Source organism: Neoarius graeffei, chromosome 22 (assembly GCF_027579695.1).
Source record: "Neoarius graeffei isolate fNeoGra1 chromosome 22, fNeoGra1.pri, whole genome shotgun sequence".
In the NCBI taxonomy this organism is placed as follows: domain Eukaryota; kingdom Metazoa; phylum Chordata; class Actinopteri; order Siluriformes; family Ariidae; genus Neoarius; species Neoarius graeffei.
In genome coordinates this window covers 11,825,751-11,850,829 of record NC_083590.1, presented here as the reverse complement: position 1 = coordinate 11,850,829, position 25,079 = coordinate 11,825,751, and the positions used below count along the sequence as shown (strand labels likewise).

At 44.6% G+C, this 25,079-nt stretch overlaps 1 protein-coding gene across 3 annotated transcripts in view; it reads left to right on the top strand.

Annotated features, from left to right (window-relative positions):
• Nucleotides 1-22,229, top strand: part of LOC132870641 (myosin-9-like) — an 88,836-nt gene extending 66,607 nt beyond the window's left edge. For all 3 annotated transcript variants that reach the window (XM_060904389.1, XM_060904390.1, XM_060904388.1), the window contains 22 exons: nucleotides 1,027-1,135; nucleotides 1,221-1,352; nucleotides 1,567-1,773; nucleotides 1,898-2,035; nucleotides 4,193-4,316; nucleotides 4,916-5,087; nucleotides 5,375-5,587; nucleotides 6,496-6,640; nucleotides 6,790-6,996; nucleotides 7,213-7,317; nucleotides 7,458-7,610; nucleotides 7,811-8,059; nucleotides 8,349-8,561; nucleotides 8,659-8,871; nucleotides 8,960-9,121; nucleotides 16,092-16,220; nucleotides 16,297-16,385; nucleotides 16,608-16,731; nucleotides 16,906-17,114; nucleotides 17,219-17,327; nucleotides 17,450-17,622; nucleotides 20,938-22,229. In XM_060904389.1, coding sequence (XP_060760372.1) covers nucleotides 1,027-1,135; nucleotides 1,221-1,352; nucleotides 1,567-1,773; nucleotides 1,898-2,035; nucleotides 4,193-4,316; nucleotides 4,916-5,087; nucleotides 5,375-5,587; nucleotides 6,496-6,640; nucleotides 6,790-6,996; nucleotides 7,213-7,317; nucleotides 7,458-7,610; nucleotides 7,811-8,059; nucleotides 8,349-8,561; nucleotides 8,659-8,871; nucleotides 8,960-9,121; nucleotides 16,092-16,220; nucleotides 16,297-16,385; nucleotides 16,608-16,731; nucleotides 16,906-17,114; nucleotides 17,219-17,327; nucleotides 17,450-17,622; nucleotides 20,938-21,046 — 3,484 coding nt within the window. In that variant the 3' untranslated portion in view covers nucleotides 21,047-22,229. The remainder of the gene's footprint in view (nucleotides 1-1,026; nucleotides 1,136-1,220; nucleotides 1,353-1,566; nucleotides 1,774-1,897; nucleotides 2,036-4,192; nucleotides 4,317-4,915; nucleotides 5,088-5,374; nucleotides 5,588-6,495; nucleotides 6,641-6,789; nucleotides 6,997-7,212; nucleotides 7,318-7,457; nucleotides 7,611-7,810; nucleotides 8,060-8,348; nucleotides 8,562-8,658; nucleotides 8,872-8,959; nucleotides 9,122-16,091; nucleotides 16,221-16,296; nucleotides 16,386-16,607; nucleotides 16,732-16,905; nucleotides 17,115-17,218; nucleotides 17,328-17,449; nucleotides 17,623-20,937) is intronic.
• Nucleotides 22,230-25,079: the final 2,850 nt, after the last annotated feature.

The window sequence follows — 25,079 nt, the reverse complement described above, 5'->3', positions numbered from 1 at the left end:
GGCACAATAACACATCAGGAATACACATGACTTCACCATAGGTGGAAGTAACACAGCTCTAATGCACAACAATCAGATGTAAATGGTGAAAGCACTGTTGTGATTTGTGTACAAATAAATTAATAAGAAATCCGAACTGTTTTTACCGACTGCTGAAAGATGAAGAAAAGAGAAGCAGATGGAGGGAGAACAAATGTTCATAAAAATGTATTAAGGAAAGGCTGATTTTGTTAACTTTCATTTAAAAAAAAAAAGGAATATTTTAGTTAAGTCCATTTTATATTTTATGCCAACCTTTACAAATGTGGGTAATTATTGTTGGTAATTAAGAAAATTGGGGGGGGTTATTTATTTATTTTTGGTAATAAATTCTTTTTTTTTTTTTTTTTTTTAATCATCAAAAATGCTGTGGAACAATCAAATCATGAAGCTGAATCATGAATTGAGTGTTTTATAATACAAGTAATCTCCGCCCTTTCGCCAAACCCGTGTTCGTCGATGGTTTAGTTGGCATGTTTACGTTTCTGTGGTACAGGAGATGCCTGGAATCCTTTGAGCGTTTTTAGAAAAATCAGACCAACTGAATTGAAAGTGCAAGACGTGCAGCTACTTTCGCTTCACGTGGTCTTTATCTGGTCATCAGCTGTCGGTCTTGTGTGTCTGTAGAAATCAAAACCATGACACTGTTCTGATTCTGATCACTAAAAAAAGAGGAAGTGTTTGTTTAAGGATCAGTTCCACCTAAAGTGCTCGGTGCAAATCTGAACACGCTTTCCGTCTCCTCCGTCGGCACCTGGGAGCGTTTTATCCTTCATTTGCATATTGAACCCTGATTGGTTCTTTTGTATTTTATGATGCTGAACTTTTAAGTGCTAATACAGTCGAGATTTTCAGCTCCAAGTTTCTAAAGATAATTTATTTTAATTCACACTTGGACCAGCGTGAACTCGTATTTCGTTCTAAATGTATTTTATGCGATGTAATGTGGGTAGAAGTGAATAAAATATACTCGTGTTTTGCCATCAGGGCGTTTGCGAAGAGGCAGCAGCAGCTGACGGCTATGAGGGTGATCCAGAGGAACTGTGCTGCTTACCTCAAACTCAGGAACTGGCAGTGGTGGAGACTCTTCACTAAGGTGGGGCTTCGAGCACTGTTGGTGTTCATCTAATGAAAGTGTGATGGTGTGTTTCTGTAACCTGCTTTTCTTCTCGACTCTGTAGGTGAAGCCTCTGCTCCAGGTGAGCCGGCAGGAGGAGGAGATGCAGGCCAAAGACGAGGAGCTCAACAAAGTCCGCGAGAAACAGGTGCAGGCTGAGAAACAGCTGGAGGAGATGGAGGTCAAACAGCAGCAGGTAACACACACGCACCACTCTCTGTACGTTATAGGTACAGTAAATGTGCAATAAGCTCCGCCGCCTCTGTTTATATTGGTTAAGTGTTATTAACCATCATTTCCACTATGAGGAGAATAAAGCTTCTAAGCTCTGATCGGTTCATGTTCTCCTACACGCACACAAGCAGCCCTGTTGATGTTCCATCCCTCTGAGCAATGGTTCTCGCCCTCAGCTGAATGCCGAGAAGCTGGCTTTACAGGAGCAGCTGCAGGCCGAGATGGACCTCTGCGCCGAGGCGGACGAGATGAGAAACCGGCTGGTGGCCAAGAAGCAGGAGCTGGAGGAGATCCTGCACGACCTGGAGGCTCGAGTCGAGGAGGAGGAGGAGAGGGCCAACCACCTTCAGATGGAGAAGAAGAAAATGCAGCAGAACATCACGGTACAGCATCGGTGTTTTGTTTCCTAGACCTCGAAACAAATCCTCGTAAACGAAGCTGCTCTTCGCTGGTTAGCAGCTGTTGGTTTCCGTTGAACAAGCTGTCGGTGTTCCTGTTGTGCGATAGGATCTGGAGCAGCAGCTGGATGAAGAGGAGGCGGCTCGGCAGAAGCTGCAGCTAGAGCGCGTCACGATGGAGGCCAAGCTGAAGAAGGTGGAGGAGGACGTCATGGTGCTGGACGACCAGAACAACAAACTGAACAAGGTCAGTCAGAGCACAGACGCTGGGGGGGGGGATCCAAATCGCAAATACACGGCAAATCAGGAGATAACTGTTGTTTATCAAATACTTATTTATTATGGAAGGAGTAACACACTTGTGGGTGCGCTGTTGGAGGAAACTAATCAACCCTGATGTTAATAATTGTCTTGTGACGGCGTGTCTCTGAAGTGTTCCTCTTCTACAACGCCACGGTTACACTTAATGTTGTCGAACATCCACAAAAATTGTTACTGGGCCATTCTCAGAAAATGTGATGAGTAACGGTAAAGACATTTTTAAATTTTTGTATACATTAATTTTAGTTACAATCCCTGTAAATATATTTCATCGACAAAAGCATATTTCATGAATTTGCAAAGCAGGAGATCATTATTATGAAAAAATAATGCCTAGTTGTCTTTACCGTTACTCTATAAGGTAATGGTAAAAGATATCTCATGGCATTTTTGGGTCACTGAATGCAGAAACAAATACAAATTATGCATTCATTATCCCATGCTTACTTGCTACTTGGCTAATTAAATTTTTTTCAACATGCAGCATCATTATCTCGATCATTCAGGGGTAACAGCAAAGACAGTTAATTTACCCGACATCTTGAAATTTCATATTTACCTGATCGGTATCCTGGATTCCAACATTGATGCACCAGTGATATTTCCCCCTCCTCAAAATGGCTGCTCAACATCCTGGTCCTCCTTCATGTAATTATAATATTTTTATTTCCATCAAATCCTGCGCTCTGATTGGCTGGCGAGCGGGTCCATATCCTACAATACGGACCCCAGTTACAGACCCCGGTTACGGTTGTTGTGAACTCGCTCTTTCACAACAACAAATGTAGCATTTTTTTTTTTTTTTTGTCAGCATTTTTTTTTTAATAAGATTTATTTATAAGATTATCAAAAATCTTTATTTTTGCCAGCATTTCTCAGGAGAACAGCATTAATTTTACAGCATGGACAGCGATAACGACAGTGTTCACAGCGAAAGTGAGTTTTACTACCCTGAGGAAGAAGAAATAAAAGATTTCTGGAGAGAGCTAAAAACCTGTAACTGTTGCTAACGCCGAGCAAAAACATGGCTGAATCCTGAATGACCCCTATTTGTATAAATAGGGGACTACATAGGTGGCAAAATGTAGTTTTTTTTTTTTTTTTTTTTCCCTGCCATGGAAGTGCACTTGTATACCGAGGAGGAAGCAATTTGCATTGCAGCCGTGAATGAGGATTCAAAATAGCGGCTCGGCTCGGTTTTCCCTTTCGGGCGCTCTCGTTTTCTGTTAGAATTTGGTAAAGAAAAAAATAAATATTTACCAGCTTAAGGTCGGTCTGTATGCTGAAATACTGTGACCTTGGCCTTGAATACTGTAATACAGTACTTTCAAGACCTCGGTCACGGTATTTCACAATACGGACCTCCCAGCTGGTAAATAACACATGCGCTCCAAGCACTTTACAATCACAAACTAGTAAATAATAATTCAATCACTAATTAAAAGGCTAATAACTAAAGACTAAACAGCTATAGATTAAAAACAAGCCTGTAGCTGCACTGCCCTCTGCTGTCAAAGCCCTGAGTTACAGCATGATTTTACCATTTGGGTAACGGTAAAGACATCAAGAAGGTACACATTCTTGTGCATATATTTTAGGCTCTGCACCAAAAACCATTGAAGCAAAGATCATGATGTTTTCCACAATAAAAAGTTGAAGGTATTAGAGGTAATATTTCAGAAAGAAAAGTGAAATTTTAAATAAAACGAAGGAATTTTTATCATTTTAAATGTCACTAATCCTCATTTAGGCAAAATAAAATTTTTGCAAATGCAAACAAGTTCTCAAATTTTATTTTTAATTTTTTTAACCTGCTCTGTTACATTTTATTTTAAGAATTTTTTTTTTAAAGGCCAGGATTAATGGTTTTAGAGGGAAAAAAACTTCGTTTAAAACTGAATTTGTCATATTTTCTGGGAATGTCCCTACTATAGAAATGATAGCGAGTGCATTTTCAGCTGCACAATGGTCAATGAATCGACACCACCTAACCAATCAGAATCACGGAATCCGCAGCGCTGTACTGTAAGAGCCAGTGATGCTCCATGTTTCTAAACTGGTCATCATTGTGTTGGTTTAACAGGAGAAGAAGCTGTTGGAGGAGAGAATCAGCGAGTTCACCACCAACCTGGCCGAGGAGGAGGAGAAATCCAAGAGCCTGCAGAAGCTGAAGAACAAGCACGAGGCCATGATCACCGATCTGGAGGGTATGAGCTTGGACAGATACGCTGCTGAACCCAACATGGATCAAGTCTTGTATATTGTGAAATAAGAACTTGGTAGATGTGGATCTGAATGAAGTGTTCTTGTACGAGTCCTAGAACCTGTGATTTAGATCAGAGGTCCAGGGTTCAGAAATGTGCTCCTAATCAGGAAAACATGGATGTAGACTGAGGCTCCATGAGCAGTATTTTGATTTTTAATGCTTCAAGTGATTCATCTGTTCACCGCAGCGTGGTAACCAGGCTTCGGCGTCATGCCTTTTTAAGCACAAAAATCAAATTGCAGAAAATACGGTTGCTTTGCGTTCTAGAAACACAATGTCGACAGAAACGCACCATTTTATGGTCATTAAGAAAATCAAAATTCTGTATCTTGGCAGAGAAATAACTGCACCCCCTTCTATGTGGAGTAAACGCACATTCTCATAAACGTGTATAATTAACATTCCTCGTCTACGGCATTTATGTTTTTCTTTTATTCGTATATGTGAGTTAGATGATCAACTTGATCTTATTTTCACGCTCAGGTTTAGTTCTTAGGTCATTTCTTTCCATGTGTAGTAAACTGACCGTATGTGTGTTAGATCGTCTACGCCGGGAGGAGAAAATGAGGCAGGAGCTGGAGAAGAACCGCAGGAAGTTGGAGGGAGACTCCACCGAGCTTCACGATCAGATCGCTGAGCTCCAGGCCCAGATCGCCGAGCTTCGAGCTCAACTCGCTAAGAAGGAGGAGGAGCTGCAGGACGCACTGGCCAGGTCAGAGCTGAAACCACTTGTTTAGTAGGATCTCATTTGTATCATCAAAAGCAACTCGTTTTCCTGCTTCTTGTCGCGGTAGAAACACTTCACTGTGTTCATGTACATGAAAAGGAAATCAAATCATGAATAGAAATGATTCGTGAATTGGGTGAATCGTTCTATACGTAGTGTTCACAAAAGTGTAATTTTCATAGTTTCCTGAAATAATTCATTTCTGTGAAATGCAGAATGAAATGTAGACCTCAATTAAATGAAAGCATCTGATCATTCTTTCCTCTCTGCAGGATCGAGGAAGAGGCGGCGCAGAAGAACCTGGCCCAAAAGAAGATCCGTGAACTGGAGGCTCAGCTGAGTGAGCTCCTGGAGGACCTGGAGCTGGAACGAGCCGCTCGTGCCAAGGCCGAGAAATACCGCCGTGACCTAGGAGAGGAGCTCGAGGCCCTGAAGACTGAGCTGGAGGACACACTAGACACCACTGCTGCTCAGGAGGCACTCAGGTACTGCTACAGAGCCAAAATGGCTGACCACTGGAACTGGGATTATAATATGGGTGTGCTGGGGTTGGATCCAAAATGGCTGACGACTGGAGATGGGATTGTAACATGGGTGCACTGGGGTTGGATCTAAAATGGTTGACTACTGGAACTGAGATTGTAACATGGGTGTAATGGGTTTAGATCCAAAATGGCTGATGACTGGGATTATAATATGGGTAATGAGGTTGGATCCAAAATGGCTGACGACTGGAGATGGGGATTATAACATGGGTGTGCTGGGGTTGGATCCAAAATGGCTGACGACTGGAGATGGGATTGTAGCATGGGCGTGCTGGGGTTAGATCTAAAATGGTTGACTACTGGAGCTGAGATTGTAACATGGGTGTAATGGGTTTAGATCCAAAGTGGCTGACGACTGGGATTATAATATGGGTAATGAGGTTAGATCCAAAATGGTTGATGATTGGAGATGGGATTATAACATGGGTGTGCTGGGGTTGGATCCAAAATGGCTGACGACTGGAGATGGGATTGTAGCATGGGCGTGCTGGGGTTAGATCTAAAATGGTTGACTACTGGAGCTGAGATTGTAACATGGGTGTAATGGGTTTAGATCCAAAATGGCTGACGACTAGAACTGGGATTGTAACATGGGTGTATTGGGGTTGGATCCAAAATGGCTGGCTCTTTGCACTGGAATTCCAACATGAAATGTCCATGAATGGACTTTGTATTTTATTTTAATCTCCTGTCTAAGCTTGGGTACTGCTCAGTTAATGGGGCTGGATCCAAAATGGCCGATCTGGAATTCTAGGCAGTGGCTGTTCAGTGTGTTACAGCTCCAACAGTGGATGCAAACTGTGGAGCGGCATTACTCATTTGTGTGTGTGTGTGTGTGTGTGTGTCAGGACGAAGCGTGAGACGGAGGTGGCTCAGCTGAAGAGGAGTCTGGAGGATGAAGCTAAAACCCACGAGCAGGTTGTTTTGGAGATGAGACAGAAACATAGCCAGGCTTTTGATGAGCTCAATGAGCAGCTGGAGCAGTCCAAGAGGGTAACGAGAACACACACTTCTCTTCTCTCACTTTACACTGGCTATGAATTAGTGGAACTGCATGAAGACTATAGATGAAATGTATGCAGAGATTTCTGTTCACACACACACGCGCACTGATTATTCCTAGCCGCTCTCTGTGTGTGTAGAACAAAGCATCAGTGGAGAAGATGAAGCAGAGTCTGGAGTCTGAGCGTAACGAGCTGCAGATCGAGCTGCAGGCGCTGATGCAGGGTAAGGGCGAGTCGGAGCACCGCAGGAAGAAGGCCGAGGCTCAGGTGCAGGAGCTGCAGATCAAACACGCGGAGAGCGAGAAGCAGAGAACGGAGCTGGTGGAGAAAGTGTCCAAGCTACAGGTACACGGCGCTCACAGCCTGTCTGTGTCTCACACACGATTATTAATTAGATCCTGAAACAGGGCAGAAGACCTTCACCTTCATGGACGCTATTAACTTAGTGAAATGTTCCCAGCCAGAGCCATGCATTTAAATTTTAGCCTTTTTCTTTTAAAAATTTCGTCAGTCAGTGATGAGTTTTAACCCGCGCTGATCTGCTGTCGGTGTTTTCTGTAGACGGAGCTCGATAACGTCAACTGCGTGCTGAGTGAAGTGGAAGGAAAATCCATCAAAGCAACCAAAGACTGCTCAGCTGTGGAGTCTCAACTGCAGGATGTCCAGGTATGGGTTCTCTCTCTCTCACTCACTCACACTCCTTTACCTGTTCACCGCACTTCTGTTTTCATCCTGAGTCTGTCATTTGAGGAGGAAATGCAAATGTGTCTCCAGTGAGGTTTGTAACTGTGTGTGTGTGTGTGTAGGAGCTGCTCCAGGAGGAAACTCGTCAGAAACTGTCTATCGGCACAAAGATGAGGCAGCTGGAGGATGAACAGAACAGCCTGAGAGAACAGCTGGAGGAAGAGGAGGAGGCCAAGAGGAACGTCGAGAAACAGTTGATCGTAGCTCAGAGCCAGGTACACACGCGCACGGAATTTACACTTCACTAAAACTCCGAACGCTAATATATAAATATTAAAACTGGCCCTGATTACCTGCTCATTGCTGCTTGTGAAGGCTTTTGGTCGTGCAGGTGATGTTTAAATGAAATCCCCATCCTGTAAATAAACCCGGGCCCCTGGTGAAGGTTTAACATGAACTTGTTCCGTGTCTCCAGCTGGCTGACATGAAGAAGAAGATAGAGCAGGAGGCAGGTTCTCTGGAGAGTGCAGAGGAAGGGAAGAAGCGTCTGCAGCGCGACCTGGAGGCTGTCGGTCAGCGTTTGGAAGAGAAGAACCTGGCCTACGACAAACTGGACAAGACCAAGACTCGCCTGCAGCAGGAGCTGGACGACCTGCTGGTGGACCAGGACCATCTGAGGCAGATCGTATCCAACCTGGAGAAGAAGCAGAAGAAGTTTGACCAGGTGTGTGAGAGAAGTCCAAGACTTCTCCATTCTTCACTTTACACCAGTTTCTGAACAGCTGGCTCATCATCTCTATGATTGATTAGTCCTGATGTGTTTTACTTAACGTTCGGAATGATTTTTAGGTGAGGGGGAGGGATGGGATGGACTGAGGGGGAGGGGAGACAGACGCAGAGACAGGAGACGGGAGAGACAGAGAGAAAGGAAGATTGATGGAGATTTAAAAAGGCAGAGATGGAGAAAGAGGAAGATTCATATTTTGATGTATCCTACCTGTGTGTGTGTGTAGATGTTGGCGGAGGAGAAGGCCATCTCTGCGCGCTATGCTGAGGAGCGTGACCGGGCTGAAGCCGAGGCTCGTGAGAAGGAGACGCGTGCTCTCGCTCTGACCCGTGAACTCGAGACCATATCGGACATGAAGAACGAACTGGACCGAACCAACAAGTCGCTCCGGATGGAGATGGAGGACCTCGTCTCCTCCAAGGATGACGTCGGCAAGAGCGTAAGATCCAGATGATGGTGTACCGGTTATATCTGACCGTAACTTAATAAACTCAGTCAGGTCACAGAGGCTCCGTCTCCCTCGTCCCTCCCCTCAGGTGCACGAGCTGGAGAAGTCGAAGCGTGGCATGGAGCAGCAGCTGGAGGAGATGCGCACACAGCTGGAGGAGCTGGAGGACGAGCTGCAGGCCACCGAGGACGCCAAGCTGAGACTGGAGGTTAACATGCAGGCCATGAAGGCTCAGCACGAGAGAGACCTGGCCGGCCGAGACGAGATGGGAGAGGAGAAGAAGAGGCAGCTCATCAAACAGGTACACGCTCACCAAACACACCACTGATGGTGATGGGTTATGACAGGTGTGTGTGGTGCATTGTGGGTAACGTACTCTCTGCTGTTAGGTGCGCGAGATGGAGATGGAGCTGGAAGACGAGAGGAAGCAGCGCTCTGTTGCCGTGGCAGCGCGTAAGAAGATGGAGCTGGACCTGAAGGAGCTGGAGGCAGCCATCGACCTGGCCAACAAGAACCGAGACGATGCTCTGAAACAGCTCAAGAAACTGCAGGTGAACATCATCGAGTCAAACTCTGACATCACACACATAATAATAACTAGATAGAGACTGTGAGTAAAGTCACAGTAATTTCTGCTAGTTGTTACAAATTGGGAAGTCTGGTCACTGTACCCTATAGATCCGGAACAGTGAGAGATGGAGAATGACACTTGGTGAGGAAACGTTGCGCCCTGCCGCCCTGAACCCCAAAAAAAAACCTGATTGAAAAAAAAAATCATGAAACTTGACAATTAAGTGATTTGAGAAAAATCCTGTTTTTCATGGCTCATTCCAGTTCAGTGATCCAGATCAGTACCAAAAGTCATAGCAACTTAATTCAGCCCAGAGGTATTCTTCATGTGGAGTTTGGTGGTGATTGGTTGAAAACTGAGGGAGGAATAGCGTCCTAAAAACGTTAGAATAATGGTAAGAAAGTAGAAAGATCCTGAGTGAGGGTAACAGTTTGCACCAAAAGCCAACAGCTTTACTCTTGACCTTGAAGGTTCTTGCCATCAGCTCTGGTTCTTCTATCAGGTGTGATTTGCTCTTCTGTTTGGCTTGTGTGTGTGTAACAACAGAAACCAGTCTTAATGTGTACAACCAGTGTGTTATTCCAGTGATGGTGTACAGAAGTGAAACTTGGACTTTATACCATCAGCAAATCAAAAATCTCAGAACCATCCAGTAACGGCATCTTGGATCCATTCTCAAGATTAAATGGGATGACCATATTGCGTTACAAATCAAGTTCTAGAACGTGCTAAATTTGGAGACGTTGAAAACGTCCTTATCAGAAACAGACTGCATTGGGTGGGACATGTTGCGTGTTTGCCAGATGGCCGGTCAGTCTAAGCCAGCGGTCGGCAACCCGTGGCTCTTTCATCCCTCTGCTGTGGCTCCCGTGGCTTTGAGAGGGCGAGCTCGTTTTGGGGGGGGAATGTGAATAACTAATGGCCACTTAATTTAAATTGATTTTTATTTTATTTCTTTAGGGTTTTTTTCATTGTAAGTTATGTCTTTTGAGGTGTTCTTGTGACATTAAAATAAAATTTGTTTTAATATTTTGTCGATCAAAATATGAGTCACGTCCTGTATGCGACACCTGTTGCCGCCAGACAAGTTGTTACGAAATGCAGTTTGAATCGGCTGTGTGGTGGTGTAAGACCTGTGCGCGCCGCCCGAGTGTGGTGTCAGGAGGGAACGGTGTGGTGGTCGCCCCGCGCTCCCTTAGTCTGCCACCTACCCCTCAGCTGTACAGATGTGCTACGTGGCGGGAGTTAGCAAGACCCACCCACGGGTTATCAGAACTCGTTTGAGTCTGCTGTTACGAGCCGGTGAAGGTTCCCGGCGAGTTCAGGCGACCGTCAGCTTTGAGGCGGGGTGAGCCAGACACCCCGGGGTGACGTGTCGTAACAAAGTGACTTGTTTTGACCCCGGTAAGCTAGCAATGGATAAATCTAAGAAGAGAAAAGTTTCTGACGAAAATGGAACGTTTAATGCGTCGTGGACAGATTAATTTGCTTTCACTGCTGACAAAATTGGTTTCTCACCTAATATGCGGTGAGAGAAATCCAAGTTTGAAAGACACTTCCAGAATAAACACACTGCTGGAAAATATCCAGTTGGAGATGAGCGAAGAAGAGCAATTTCGGAAAGCTGATCAGAGCAAAACTATTTTCAAGTCGTGGATGAACTCTGCGAATTCAAGGACTTCTGCTAGTTTTGTGGCAGCCCAAGAGAGAGCCTGGCACGGCAAGCCGTTCCCAGATGGAGACTATATAAAAGAATCATCCATAAAGATATCAGAACATCTATTCTCAGACTTCAAAAATGAGTGAAATTATTCAGAAAATTAAAGATATGCCTCTCTCTTCAAGGACAGGACCATTTAAAATGGCAGCAAACATCGCCAGTCAACAAATCACGGGCATTAATTCAGCTCCAGCTTGCCTGTGATGAGTCAAAAGATGTCAGCGATATTGAGCTAATAGTGCTGTTCTGCAGATATGTGAACTCTGCTGGGCCACAGGAAGAAATCAGTGAGGTAACACCGCTCAAAGGCCAGACGCGGGGGGGAGGACATCTGTGAAGCTGTGCTGGATTGTTTAAAAACCAAAGAAATAAACACAACCCACCTGGCGTCCGTGGCTACCGATGAGGCACCAAGTATGACCGGAGCACAGCGGGGGTTTGCGAGTTTACTTCAGAAGTCGCTGGATAAAAAGCTGCTGACGTTTCGCCGCATCCTGCATCAAGAGGCATTGTGCGTTCCAACATTTCCCTCCGGACTGCACAGAAGTTATGAATCTTGTCATTCAGATAGTGAACAAAATAATGGCACAAGGATTAAACCACTGACAGTTCCATTCATTATTAGATGAAGTTGAGAGCGCATGTGCACGACAGAGTCCGGTGTCTGTCCTGAGGGGAGGTACTGAAACGGTTTGTCTGGGGCACATAAAAACTTTTTTTTTTTTTTTTTTTCTGGAAATCACCTTTCCTGAGCTGGATCAGCCAGGTTGGTTTGGAAAAGCTGCACTTCATGGTGGATGTGACGGCGCACCTTAACACGCTGAACAAAAGTCTGCAGGGGAAAGGAAAAACAGCCCTGCAGATGCTAGAGGTTTTGGCGTTTGAGCGCAAGATGGCGGTGTTTGTCAGAGATGTGCAGAGAGGTACGCTGCTTCACTTCCCTTCTTTGAGAGAGTTCAAAGAAGCACACAATCAGATAAATTGAGGATTTTATTTGTGCCATCATCGCAATGCAAACTGCGTTTCAGGATAGGTTCTGAGAGATCACCTGATCCTTCCCCATCACCCCTCTGCATGTCGATCCATCGCTGTTGAACATGACTGCGTTTACGGCAGCAAGTCCGCCCGATCTTGAGCTTGAACTGGCCGACAAAGACGTCTGGGTGTCTAAGTTCAGAAGCTTGGCAGTAGAGCCCTGCACTCCCGCGGGAGTCCCGCGGGACCCGACGCAAAGCAGTGTGGCGCGGGACAAATTTTGAAAGCTCATTGCGGGCGGGAGGGGGAGTGCACAATGCGGGTGGGAGAGGTGATAAGCTGCAGTCCCGCTAACTAAAAGTGTTTCAAATAAAATTTATAAATTATTAATTTATGTCTATCATATATATAATTTGTGCTGGATATTTTATTTGCATTAATAACATTTTAAGATGCCTAAATTTGCAGATGTGGTAGCGGGGGCGTGGCCAAGCAGCAGTCTGTGAATGGAGGGCGGGGTCGGGGAAGGTAAGTGGCTAGGTCATTACACCTGATGTCAATTTGTGTGTTTGTTTGCAGGGATAGAGTATAAAGGGAGGGGGAGAGGATAGAGGGATTCGCTCCCCGACCACAACACGTGTGAGTGAGTGAACGAGTGAAAGAAAGCTGAAAAGCTCAATAAAGTGAGTGGTGTGTGTCCCGGGTTTCAGCACCACTGTAGTAATCCCCGATGTGGGTGGAGCACAGAAGCACGGCAGGCGAGAGTTCGTGTTCACACCCACTCGCTTTATTGAGCTTTTCAACTTTTTCTTTCACTCATTCACTCACATGTGTTGTGGCGGGGGAGCGAATCCCTCTTCTCTCCCCCTCCCTTTATACTCCATCCCTGCAACAAACAAACACGCACACACAAATTGACATTAGGTGTAATGACCTAGCCACTTACCTTCCCCGACCCCGCCCTCCATTCACAGACTGCTGCTTGGCCATGCCCCTGCTGCCACAGTGGTCTAATCTCGCGTATGTTTCCGATTCCTTTCCGCTCTTCCATGTTTGAGATCTCCAGGAGAGCAGAGCTCCTCTAGTGAAGCTCACAATGGGTATCTCTGTAAAGCCTCAGCTGCGCATGCCGCCTGGCAACGCGCACCCTCGCTACGTGCGCAAGGTGAAGGATCGGTCAGTGGAGAGCTCAGCTAAGCTCAGCATGTTTAATTCCCCAAGCCAATGACAAGAACTTTCGTGAGAAATAACGCGAACGTCTGCATCATGCGGGATTTGCGCGTGGGAGCGGGACAAAATATGGCAGGTGGGAGCGGGACTGAAAATCATAATTCTTTGCGGGAGCGGGACTGAAAATTCTGTCCCGCGCAGACCTCTACTTGGCAGCTGATCTTGAAGATGTTGCTCGTCAGAAGGCCATTCTTGCTCAGAATCACAAATGGAGTGACATTGGAAACCTTCCCAAACCAGACAAACTTGTGCTTGATGCATGGAATGCCATTCTCGACACTTGCACGAAAAAGTATGCATTTGGCGTCCTGTCGATCTTTGGAGCCAAGTACTTGTGTGAGCAGGCTTCCCCCCCATCCCCCCCACCCATCATGAGCTACATCAAAAGTAAACCTCGCTCGCGCCTCACAGATGAGGGCTTGCAATCCTGCCTGAAAATCAAAGTGACGTCTTGCGGTACAACCCTGATCCAGATACGCTGTGCAGTGAAGCTCAGGCGCAGAAATCCCGTTAACCACGTGTACGCCACGTGAGGAAATTAAGGGACTGAAATAAACAATCAAAATAACACAAACTGGGACTTCTTGTTTGCTCTTCATGCTGCAGCTGTATGATTTTTACAATGTCGGCGCGTGAAAATTTCTTGGAAGTTTAGGGAAGAAAAATCCTCAAATAAGGGAAGGACTCAAACAGGCCTGCATTGAATATTTTAGTTGAAAAAAGCTTTAAATGCCAGGGGTTTTTTTTTTTTCGGAGTTCAAAAGGATTTGGTGTTTTGCATTGTTAAAAATGGAAAATAAGTCAGTTTTCTGTTTCTAGTTTATTAATTTCATAAAAGCAACACACTATAGTTCATATATGAAGCACAACTTTTAAGGAAGCTATATATGGTGTGTTACCTTCAATTTCGTGGTCAAGTAGGTTTTGTGGCTCAGAGTGGCTTTTAATTTGGTGGGAAACGGGCCCAAATGGCTCTTTTAATGCTAAAGGTTGCCGACCCCTGGCCTAAGCAAAGCACTGTTTTGTGGTGAACTGGCAGAAGGTTCTAGAAGGATTGGTCGCTCATTTCTTGGATGCAGAGATGCAGTGGAAGGACACTGTACCGGAGAGACTGGAATGGCAGAAGTGCACTTATGCGGAAAGGAAGACAACCAAAGAAGAGCCAAGTGCCAGGAGAAGAGAGCTTTGAAAGGAAAGGACACAAAGTGAATCAGTGTGCTGTCCAAGAACTTTCATATCTACACTACCGTTCAAAAGTCTGGGGTCACTTTGAAACGTCCTTATTTTTGAAAGAAAAGCACTGTTCTTTTCAATGAAGATCACTTTAAACTAATCAGAAATGCACTCTATACATTGCTAATGTGGTAAATGACTATTCTAGCTGCAAATGTCTGGTTTTTGGTGCAATATCTCCATAGGTGTATAGAGGCCCATTTCCAGCAACTCTCACTCCAGTGTTCTAATGGTACAATGTGTTTGCTCATTGCCTCAGAAGGCTAATGGATGATTAGAAAACCCTTGTACAATCATGTTAGCACAGCTGAAAACAGTTGAGCTCTTTAGAGAAGCTATAAAAGAGCAATTCCAGTGTTATGGATGTGACATTTGGACTCAAAATGGCAACAACTGACCTAGTTAATTTTTATTCCTTTCCAGTATTTTAAAATTTGTTGTATATTTTTAAGACCTCTCATATTGGAGAAGTCATGGGAAAAAAAGAATTCCCATAGTACATTTAGAACTCTAGAAAATGCCAAAAAAGACATGCGTTATGAATGTGACGGAAAAAATACCCCATTTCCAGGGTGACTACACATATTCATCAAACTCTGTGAAATTGCAAACATAATATCCAAATGCAGGCATGCATTTAATAAAGGAGTCTTAGCTGAAAATAAAAAAAGCCTTTGTTTAAAATATTTTCTATTTCAAGCAGAATCTAGGAAGAAAAAATCAGCGTTATGGATGTGACATAATTCCGTTATGGATGTGACGCGTCTGAAATAGACATGGCATATGTTTAGAAAATCAGCAATTTAACCACCATAACCCTTTGAAAAACTCTCTAAATATCAGCTAAAACTATCAAAGTTCTTAAATAATATTTAGGATGGCTATTGTTTTGCTGTTTTGTGGATTTTAGCATACATTTCTGTGGCTTGTGGCAATAATATAGAATTGTACATGATCAAAGTTGATTTTAGCTTGGGGTTTACATTATAAGAAAGAAAGACTGACAGTGACATATTAGGTTGGTTACAAATTGGTTCCACTTATTCACATCTGTAAAATACAGGCCTAGGTGATGTCTCTGGGAGTGGTTTTGATGTATTACATGTTGCTTTATTTTTGCATGGTGAGGTTGACATTTACATGGAATTGCCCAAAACTGACCTTCCTTTGAGCAGATTGAGTTTCTGGAGCATCACATTTGTGGGGTCGATTAAATGCTCAAAATGGCCAGAAAAATGTCTTGACTATATTTTCTATTCATTTTACAACTTATGGTGGTAAATAAAAGTGTGACACTTCATGGAAAACACAAAATTGTCTGGGTGACCCCAAACTTTTGAACGGTAGTGTATATTTATAGCCAGTTGTACAGGAATATTTCCTACAGCTCTTGTATTTAGCCGTATCGGGTCTTGGGTGAGGGCGGCACGGTGGTGTAGTGGTTCGCATTGTCACCTCAGAGCAAAAAGATTCTGGGTTCGATCCCAGCTGCTGATGGGGGTTTATCTGTGTGGAGTTTGCATGTTCTCCCCGTGTCCGCGTGGGTTTCCTCCGGGTGCTCCGGTTTCCCCCACAGTCCAAAGACATGCAGGTTAGGATCATTGGTGACTCTAAATTGACCGTAGGTGTGAATGTGAATGAATGGTTGTCTTGATGTGTCAGTCCTGCGATGATCTGGCGACTTGTCCAGAGTGAACCCCGCCTCTCACCCAGAGTCAGCTGGGATAGGATCCAGCTCACCTGTGACCCTGTACAGATAATTGATGGATGGAGGTCGTGTGTGTGTGTGTAGGCTCAGATGAAGGACCTGCTGCGGGAGCTGGATGACACGCGTCTCTCCAGAGAAGAGATTCTGGCACAGAGCAAAGAGAATGAGAAGAAGGTCAAGAGCATGGAGGCAGACATGATCCAACTGCAGGAGGTACGCAATCTTTCTCACACACGCACGCACGCGTGCACAAAAAACAAACAAAAATACACATTCTCTGTGTGTGTAGGAGCTGGCTGCGGCAGAGCGGGCAAAGAGACAGGCTCAGCAGGAGAGAGACGAGCTCCAGGACGAGCTCAACAACCAGAACAGCAAGAAGTAAGCGTATATGCGTGCGCACACAGGCGTGGAAACGTTATCTGTAAAACTTTTGAGTCTGTTTCATTCAGTGTGTTATGATCTACACTTCTCTGCTTGTATAATTTCTGCCTGATGAAGGTCTGAGTGTGTGAGAAGTGACACAAACCCAGTTAGAGGAGCTGTGTAAGGCGTGATCTGGTAATAAAGAAATGTTTGTGTGTCTCTTTCTCTCTCTCTCAGCGCTCTGACGTTGGAGGAGAAGCGGCGGCTGGAGGCTCGTATCGCTCAGCTGGAGGAGGAGCTCGAGGAGGAACAGAACAACACGGAGCTGGTCAACGATCGCCTCAAGAGAACCATGCTGCAGGTGAGCCGCCGATTCTCAGCTTCACCTGATCCGATCAGTGTGTCCATCTGTAGAGAACCTGGCAGCCGTTTTGGATGTTTAAAAACGGTTTTCTGTAGTGTGAGCCCTGTCTTCTCAACCTCAATCCATTCTTCAGTCACTGACTCGCCCTCCATCTCGCTTTGTCTCTCTCAGACGGACCAGATCAACGTGGAGCTGACGGCCGAGCGCAGCACCACCCAGCGCCTGGAGGGGGCGCGCTCACAGTTCGAGCGCCAGAACAAGGAGCTGAAGCTGAAGCTGACCGAGCTGGAAGGAGCGGTGAAGAGCAAATACAAGGCCTCTATCGCCGCCCTGGAGGCCAAAATCGCACAGCTCGAAGAGCAGCTGGATATGGAGACCAGGTCAGATAATCACATGACCCAAGAATTTCCTAATGACCGAGCGCTAGCTGTGGCTAACGAGCTTTTTTTTTTTTTTCTTTTTGTACTTTATAACGTGTGTTTAGAGAGAGGCAGACAGCCACCAAAATGGTGCGTCGTTCAGAAAAGAAGCTGAAGGAAGTGGTTCTGCAGGTGGATGATGAGAGACGTAACGCTGACCAGTACAAAGACCAGGTCGGACCCTGTAGATCTCACACACTTCACATACTGAGGACGTTATTAGTGCGAGTGTGCGAATAACCGTTGCGTTAAACATCAGCTGTGTGGCTCACGAGCAGCGCTTCGTCCTGCTGCAGGTGGAGAAGCTGAACAGCCGTATGAAGCAGCTGAAGAGGCAGTTGGAGGAGGCCGAGGAGGAGGCGCAGAGAGCCAACGCCAACCGCAGGAAACTGCAGAGAGAGCTGGAAGACGCCACCGAGTCGGCCGACGCCATGAACCGCGAGGTCTCCTCACTCAAGAGCAAGCTCCGGTAAGGCTTCGTCTCAAACTCGCACGCTGGCTGTGTCCCAAACGCTAAGGTTCGATTTGATTTTACTTTCCTTTTCCAAACGAGTCAAAATGACAAACGGGGGTGGGGTTTTTTTTTTTTTTTTTTTTTTTTTTTTAGTCGCTAATACTCGACTTGCTAATTTAACTGCCAGCAGCGCATTGCAACTGAGTTCTGGATTCTGATTGGTCAAAGTGTTGATTTAATTTTCTTTAACAGCAGCTCTGACAGTAGAGCACATCACAGCTTTACATTACATATCTTCATGATTATGGAAGGAGTCTCCAGTGCCAGAGCTTTGTAAAGTCTTCAGGACAGATAGTCCAGGAGTAATAGGGTTATACCCGGTACAAATTAGTAACAAGCTGAAAATTTCAGAATACCTTTAGGAATAACATACTAAAAGTCCCCGGAAATCCCCCTTGTGCTCTCTGAGAAATTCAAGATGGCGTCCAAAATGGCCACCAAATGGAGATCTGCCCATATCTCAGGCCCAAAACAAAATATTAATGCAATTAAAAGGTCAGAATATATGTTTTGTAGGGTAGGAGAGTAAATTCCAACATGTGTGTATTAATTACATTGTGTATTAACATTATATAATAACAATGTACACATTATTATAACAGTATACTTGTGTATAATGTGTTCGCTTGCCATGTCTGGTTAGATTGTCATATTTTTGGCACTTCACCAGTTCACATTTATGAACGTGCACAGTACTATGAATGTGTGTAGGTTTCATCCAGTCCGATCCTTGAATCAAGTATCAATCTTGAAACGCCCTGGCCCATAAATTCACATCCAAGAAGAAATAACAATGGACTGTTATGACAAAATAATCGTTATGGTATCATGAAGATATCTCGTATGTTTTTGAAATGGCTTCAGTTCTTAATGTTTAGGACTAATAATTACAGACTTATAATTGTAAATCTATACATGTGCTATTTAATGTACACTACCGATTATAGAGTGTGGATCCATTGGTTACTCGTTCACTCCGTATCATCCTATTCTGTTCACAAAACAACAAACACAATTACTAGGGGTTGGAGCACTTATTTTCATTAATATTAATTAAAGTAAATTGGTGGTGTAAAATGAAAAATGGCATGTTAAAAGGTCATGCTGAGTTCAGTCATTTTTAAAAGGTCATGCTGAGTTTAGTCATTTTTTTTGTCCGAACACACTGGCATTGCTAGTAGTAAAGGCTGGCGCTAGAAACTCAGATTAATTTTTTTCCACCCTTAAACAAGCTTGAATAATGCCGCTTTTCCACTACAAACGCGGCTGAGTCGGGCTGAGCCGTGCCGTGCTGAGTCGAGCTGAGCGGGGCTGTTGGAGTTGCATTTCGACTACAACCGCGCTGAACCGTGCTGGCTGGAAGTGGGTGGACACATTGGGTGGAGTTAGCGAAAGTGCGTGGACGTCACGTGATGTCGTTAAGCAGCGCAAACAGTGACATCAGTGATCTTTTAAGCGGTAGTCTCACGACCCGAATAGTAAACAATAAACATGGAGGACATGGAGTCGTTAGTGTTGCTGGTCTTGGTGCTGTGGCTTGTTGTCACCGACAACGCCAACAGATACTGGCAAGAGCGTATAGATGAGGCGAGGCGCATAAGGCTTCAGAAATTCTCATAATTCTCCTTCCGGTGTTTACAGATCCCAGCGCGCTCGCGGGGCGTGTGTGGGCGTGTGAGGACACGCCTCCTCACCAATCAGTGCACAGGGGAGTGTCTGCTCACGCCCCCAGCCTCACTCGGCACGGTTTGGCTCGCTTCAGCCCCACTCCAAAACGGTGCGAGTTTTAGGGGCTAAGCAGGGCTGAAGCAAGCGGAGTCGTGCTGTTCTTTGGTAGTCGAAACGCGAGCCGTGTCGGGCTGAAGCGAGCTGAAAAAGGGTAGTGGAAAAGGGCCATAAATTCCCTACTTCATTGATGGTACAACAAAGGTCCAAGCATTACAACTGAGGCACTGAGAAGTGTTTAAGTCTACTCATTGTTTATAAGCAAGAGCTTTTATTGAGGCAGACCTTTTTGTCATGAAAGTCGCCGGAATGTTGAAGTGTACTGAAACAGCTTGCCATTGTAGTTTTAGAAGATAGAGTTCTCAAATTTAATTTCCCTTGAATATTTTATCAAAGCTTAAAGATGCACTAAATATTAAGGAAATTGATGTCTAATTGTTGTCTTACATTATGTTCATGTATGTAGGTAGCCTACTAAGCTAATCTGTCAATCATGTCAACCATCAAATTCCATGTAATTTCCACATTAATGACCTTGTAATCTTGGTTAATTTTAATTTTAACAGTGTGACAATGGTGAATTTGCATTGCTTGTATGAGAGAACATATAATTTAACATTTTAATTGCGTTTATATTATGTTTTATCCCTGAGATATTGAAAAATCTCCAATCGGCGGCCATTCTGGACGCCATCTTGAATTTCTCAGAGAGCACAAGGTGGATTCCCGGGGACTTTTAGTATGTTATTCCTAAGGGTATTCTGAACATGTTCTGAAAAATTCAGCTTGTTACTAATTTGTTCCGGGTTGGACTCAATTTTGAGCTAATGCTCTTGGGCTAAGAGGAGTTTCTCCAGAACAGTTTAAAAAAAGAATTCTCAAGATGGACAGGATAAAGACAGGCTACAGGTTAGAGAAGTAGCTTTGGGACCAAAAGGTCGCTGGTTCGAATCCCTGGACCAGTAGGAATAGATGAAGTGCCTTTGAGCAAGGCATCTGCTCCCTGGGCGGGGTGTGCCAGGGTCCTGTTGTACATCACTCTGGATAATAGCGTCTGCTAAATACCTGTAACGTAACGTGTTTTGAATATAACGTTCCATAACATTTTAATAAAATGTAACTGTAAAAGGATAAAAAGTCTGATGTGGTGTTCTTTAATCATTCGTAAATGGTAATTTTTAAAATCAAATTGCCGCTGTGTGAAAGAAATAAAACGCTCAGGGTTGTGCTGTTATAGGAATATAGTCAAGTCCGGTTGGGAAATGGAACAATAACATTTCAGGGCCAGAAAAATTTTTGCTCAGAAGTCAGAAATGGAGGAAGTGGGCAGATTTTTTTTTTTTTTTTTTTTTAGTTACTGTGAATGACGGTTTATGTAAAGTATCTTCAGAATGATCTGATTAACGTAGAATCATTCGTAAAACTTACAGACCGCCGCTTTAAGATGTCTGATGTCTTGGTTATGATGGAGTAGATATTTAGGCTGTCCCACTCACTCACTCACTCACACACTCTCTCTCTCTCTCTCTCTCTCTGTGTGTGTAGACGTGGAGATCTACCCTACACCATGCGCCGTATCGTCACCCGCACAGGCGTCGAAAGCGACGAGGAGCCTGAAGCCAAGAGTGAAACTCCTGAACCCAAACCAGAGTGAACAGAAGAGAACAGTGCCATCTGCTGGCTGTAGTGATGAACCACAGCGCGCTCTCTCTCTCTCTCTTTCATAAACATACATACATATAATAGACCACGCTGTCTACTGGGATTCAGAATTAATTTTAGTGCCATTTCTCTCTCACCACACACACGCTGCAACTCTGACAATCAGTACTCCAGTCCAGTCACTCATCCGAGGACCAAATGATCTTTTTTTTTTTTTTCTTTTTTTTGTGTGTATTCACCGGGATTTTGAAGACGGGGGATCATATTTTTGTAAGGAGCCGTTCCTCTTCTCGTAGGCTTGTGTCTCGATCTATTTTTCTAATCGAAATCACGAGAGTGAAGAAGTTTGAAATAGAAGTGAAGAAGAAAAAAAAAAACCTGTTGGAAAGGGACCAAAAAGAAAGAGAACGAAAGAAAACGTAGGTGACATTCTCTATAGAAATGTATTTTATTCTGAAGTTTTTATAACGGTGTAAGGATGAAAGTATACGACTCGTTTATGATAACTGCTGCATTCTCTCTCTCTCTCCCCACACACTCTGACGATCTTCCATGGAACTCGTGCTTTTTCTCGAACGAGCACTGAGAATATTAGAGATGTGCACTGTAATAAACGGCAATAAGAGTATACACTGAGCAATATAGTGATTTATAATAAACACCACTGAAGGAACGAGGCAGAGGACGCGCGCACACACACACACTCTCTCTCTCACACTCGTTCACTCGTAGATAAGCCACTGTGCACTCGTAAGCCTTAAAGTCACGTCCTCAGACTTCTCCTCTTCGCTGACGTGTGTGTGAAGCTGGGGTGGAGGGCACATTATTCTCTCTCGGCACACTGTATTCACTCCCCGAGCACTCGCTTCATTTTGGTTTGGTTTTTTTTTTGTTTTTTAACTGGTATGTCAGCATGGTGTAGTTCATGGTGTAGCGATGTGCCCGGCTTCATCTTACTCGCTCACACTGCTGGGAAGTGAGAGGAATTTATTATTACTGTTGATCTACGAATAGCTAACGAGGCTCTCACTCTTGACATAAGGAAATGATTTAAAAAATATATATATATCTATGCTAATTTTTTTATTTCTTTTCCCTGCAACTCTGAATGATCTCCAGAGACTCGAGTTGTAAACTGGTGGTATTATACAAATAAACCTGGCTTTCGAAAAGGCTCCAGTGGACTGTGTGGTTCTTTTTGAATACAAATATTTCATGTGGAGGCACAGAGGAGCTCCAGCTGCACATCCAACACAGTCGGCTTTAGTGTAAATGCGCACTATCGGAGGACACGTGGTCCATTTCAGATACACGTCTTAAATCCGGAACACAGAACAACTGCAGGTCCTCGTTCTAGACTTCGATCTGGAATGAAGCCCGCACCAGTCTGGCTGGTTTCCACCGTGCTCTTTATAACCCTGTGTCTCTGGATGGACTCGTCTCCGTTACTGAGTAACTCCTGCTCGTTACGGTGGGTTAGTGATGTGGAGCTTTACTGCAAATAAAAGGTAAATGTGTGTCGAGTTTTTAATCCTAAGTTTTGATTGACTGAGAGATGCAGAAATATAAACCAAACCTGAACTCTGTCCAGTTTACATGTAATTCATTCTTTAACAAGAAAAGAAATTTGCCAAGCGGGGCGTTTCGCTCCACCCCATTACTTATTCTTGTACAATTTCAAGGTCATCACAGGGCTGACACATAGACACAGACAACCATTCACACTCACATTCACACCTACGCTCAATTTAGAGTCACCAGTTAACCTAACCTGCATGTCTTTGGACTGTGGGGGAAACCGGAGCACCTGGAGGAAACCCACGCAGACACGGGGAGAACATGCAAACTCCGCACAGAAAGGCCCTCACCGGCCACGGGGCTCGAACCCGGACCTCCTTTAAATATGTAAATGTTTTACCTTAGATGTGGAAACAGCTGTTTTAAGAAGAGCTGAAACACTGAGGGTTGGGATTTGACCCAACAATCACTTCCTGTTTTAGACTCTGGGTGGCGCTGTAGTCAAACAGAGGGAGGGAGGAGGGTTCACTCTATCTGCTGTCTTCAGAAAATGAAGTTAATGAGTTTTTACTAGTTTACAGTCACAGTGCAGAGTTCTGGGGCCAAAAGTAAGTCTCTGTCCCTCTCCTCCTGTCTCTCCATGTGTGCGTCTGTCTGTCTCTCCTTCCTGTCAGTCTGTCTCTTCGTGTGTCTCTCTCTCTCTCTCTCTCCCTCCCCCCTTCAGTCTCCTGTCTCTCTCTCTCCTTCCCCCTTCAGTCTCCTCTCTCCCTGTCAGTCTCCTGTCTGTCTGTCTCTCCCTCCCTGTCTGTCTCTCTCCCTCCCTCCATCAGTCTCCTGTCTGTCTCTCCCTGTCAGTCCCCTGTCTCTCTCTCTCCCTCCCTCAGTCAGTCAGTCTCCTGTCTGTCTGTCCCTCCCTCCCTGTCAATCTCCTGTCTGTCTGTCTCTCCCTCCCTGTCAAGGCAAGTTTATTTCTATAGCGCATTTCATACACAGTGGCAGTTCAATGTGCTTTACAGAGGTAAAGGCAAAACAGTAAACAATAGAAAATAAAATTACATAAAATAAAGGGGGAAGAAGAGAGAAAAAATAAGAATTAAACAATAGTAGAAATAAAATAAAATGAAATAAAAGTTCAGTAAAAAACAGCAGAATAAAATAGAATAAAAGTTGAATAAAGTTTAAAACATGCAGAGACTGTAAAAGTTAAGTAAAGTTTAAGACATGTAAAGATGATATTTATCAGTTAGCAGAAAGCATCTGAGAACAGCTTGGTCTTTAGTCTAGATTTGAAGCTGCCAACAGCAGGAGCATTTTTGATGTCCTCTGGCAGTTGGTTCCATAGCTGCACTGCAGAGTAGCTAAAAGCTGCTTCACCACACTTTGTTTTAACAACAGGTTTTACCAGTAAATTTTTCTGCTGCGATCTGGTAGATCTGATTGGGTTAGGCCGCCGCAACATATCAGAGGTAATTGGGCCCTGTACCATCACATGTTAAGGCCCGGTCACACAGCGCTTTACGGCTTTATCACGGCCAAAACCCGTCAAAAAGTGCTCTCCCGTGAAGCAGACGATATTGTTCGTGTTGATGTCGAAGTTAAGACGTGTTACAGTCGATATACAGACGTGACAGGACGCAGGGGAAAATCGGAACGGCGTCGGACGCGGCAAAAAGTTTTGGACTGCTCAAAACTTTAGACCGCGGACAACCACGGCCGGCACACGTGGTAAAGACGTGCAACACAGGTGAAAAACACGTGATAATCGGTGTCCCGGCCGTTATTAAAACTTGGGGAGACGTGGTAAGACGCGAAAGTTTGGCGGTCTATCACGGGCAGAGCACGGTCATCGGACGGGTGTTACGCGTTGGTATCACGGGATATAGCGTGTGTTTAGCGGCTTATCACTGAGAAATGGATTTTTCCGCGTACATAGCACTGTCTAAGCCCGTTAAACGACGTCTCAAGTTCTAAATTCGATTGATCACTGTCTAATCACTTCTGCATCACTTCTGATTTGCGGCATGTAAATACCGTAATTTTCTGAGACCTCGGCACTTGCAGTCTAGATGTCAAGGGGTGAACATGAACCCTCAACGCTGTGATGTCCTCATCTTAATGCTCCAGCACCAACAGAACCAACTGATACAGGCTCAACATATCCTACCGCTTTTATATGCGCAGCAAGCCGCTCTTCCAACGACGCTGAGCCGCGGTTACCCGTGATTTGGCAGTGCTGCAGCAGTGAAACAGCCGCCGACGGCCATACCCCGTACAAAGCACGGCAAAGCCAAAATTGACCAAAAATTACCACTTACGACCACGTCCACCAGATTTTTGTATCTTTTTGTACGTGATATAGACGCGGAGTGCTGTGTGACCGGGCCTTTACACTGGAAGGCTCAAAAAAACATGGGTAAAGGTCTGAGATCACATCCAGTGTTGCCAGATTTGGTTGAGCGATTTCCACCCAATCACGTTCTAAAAACCGCCCAACAATGTTTTTTCAC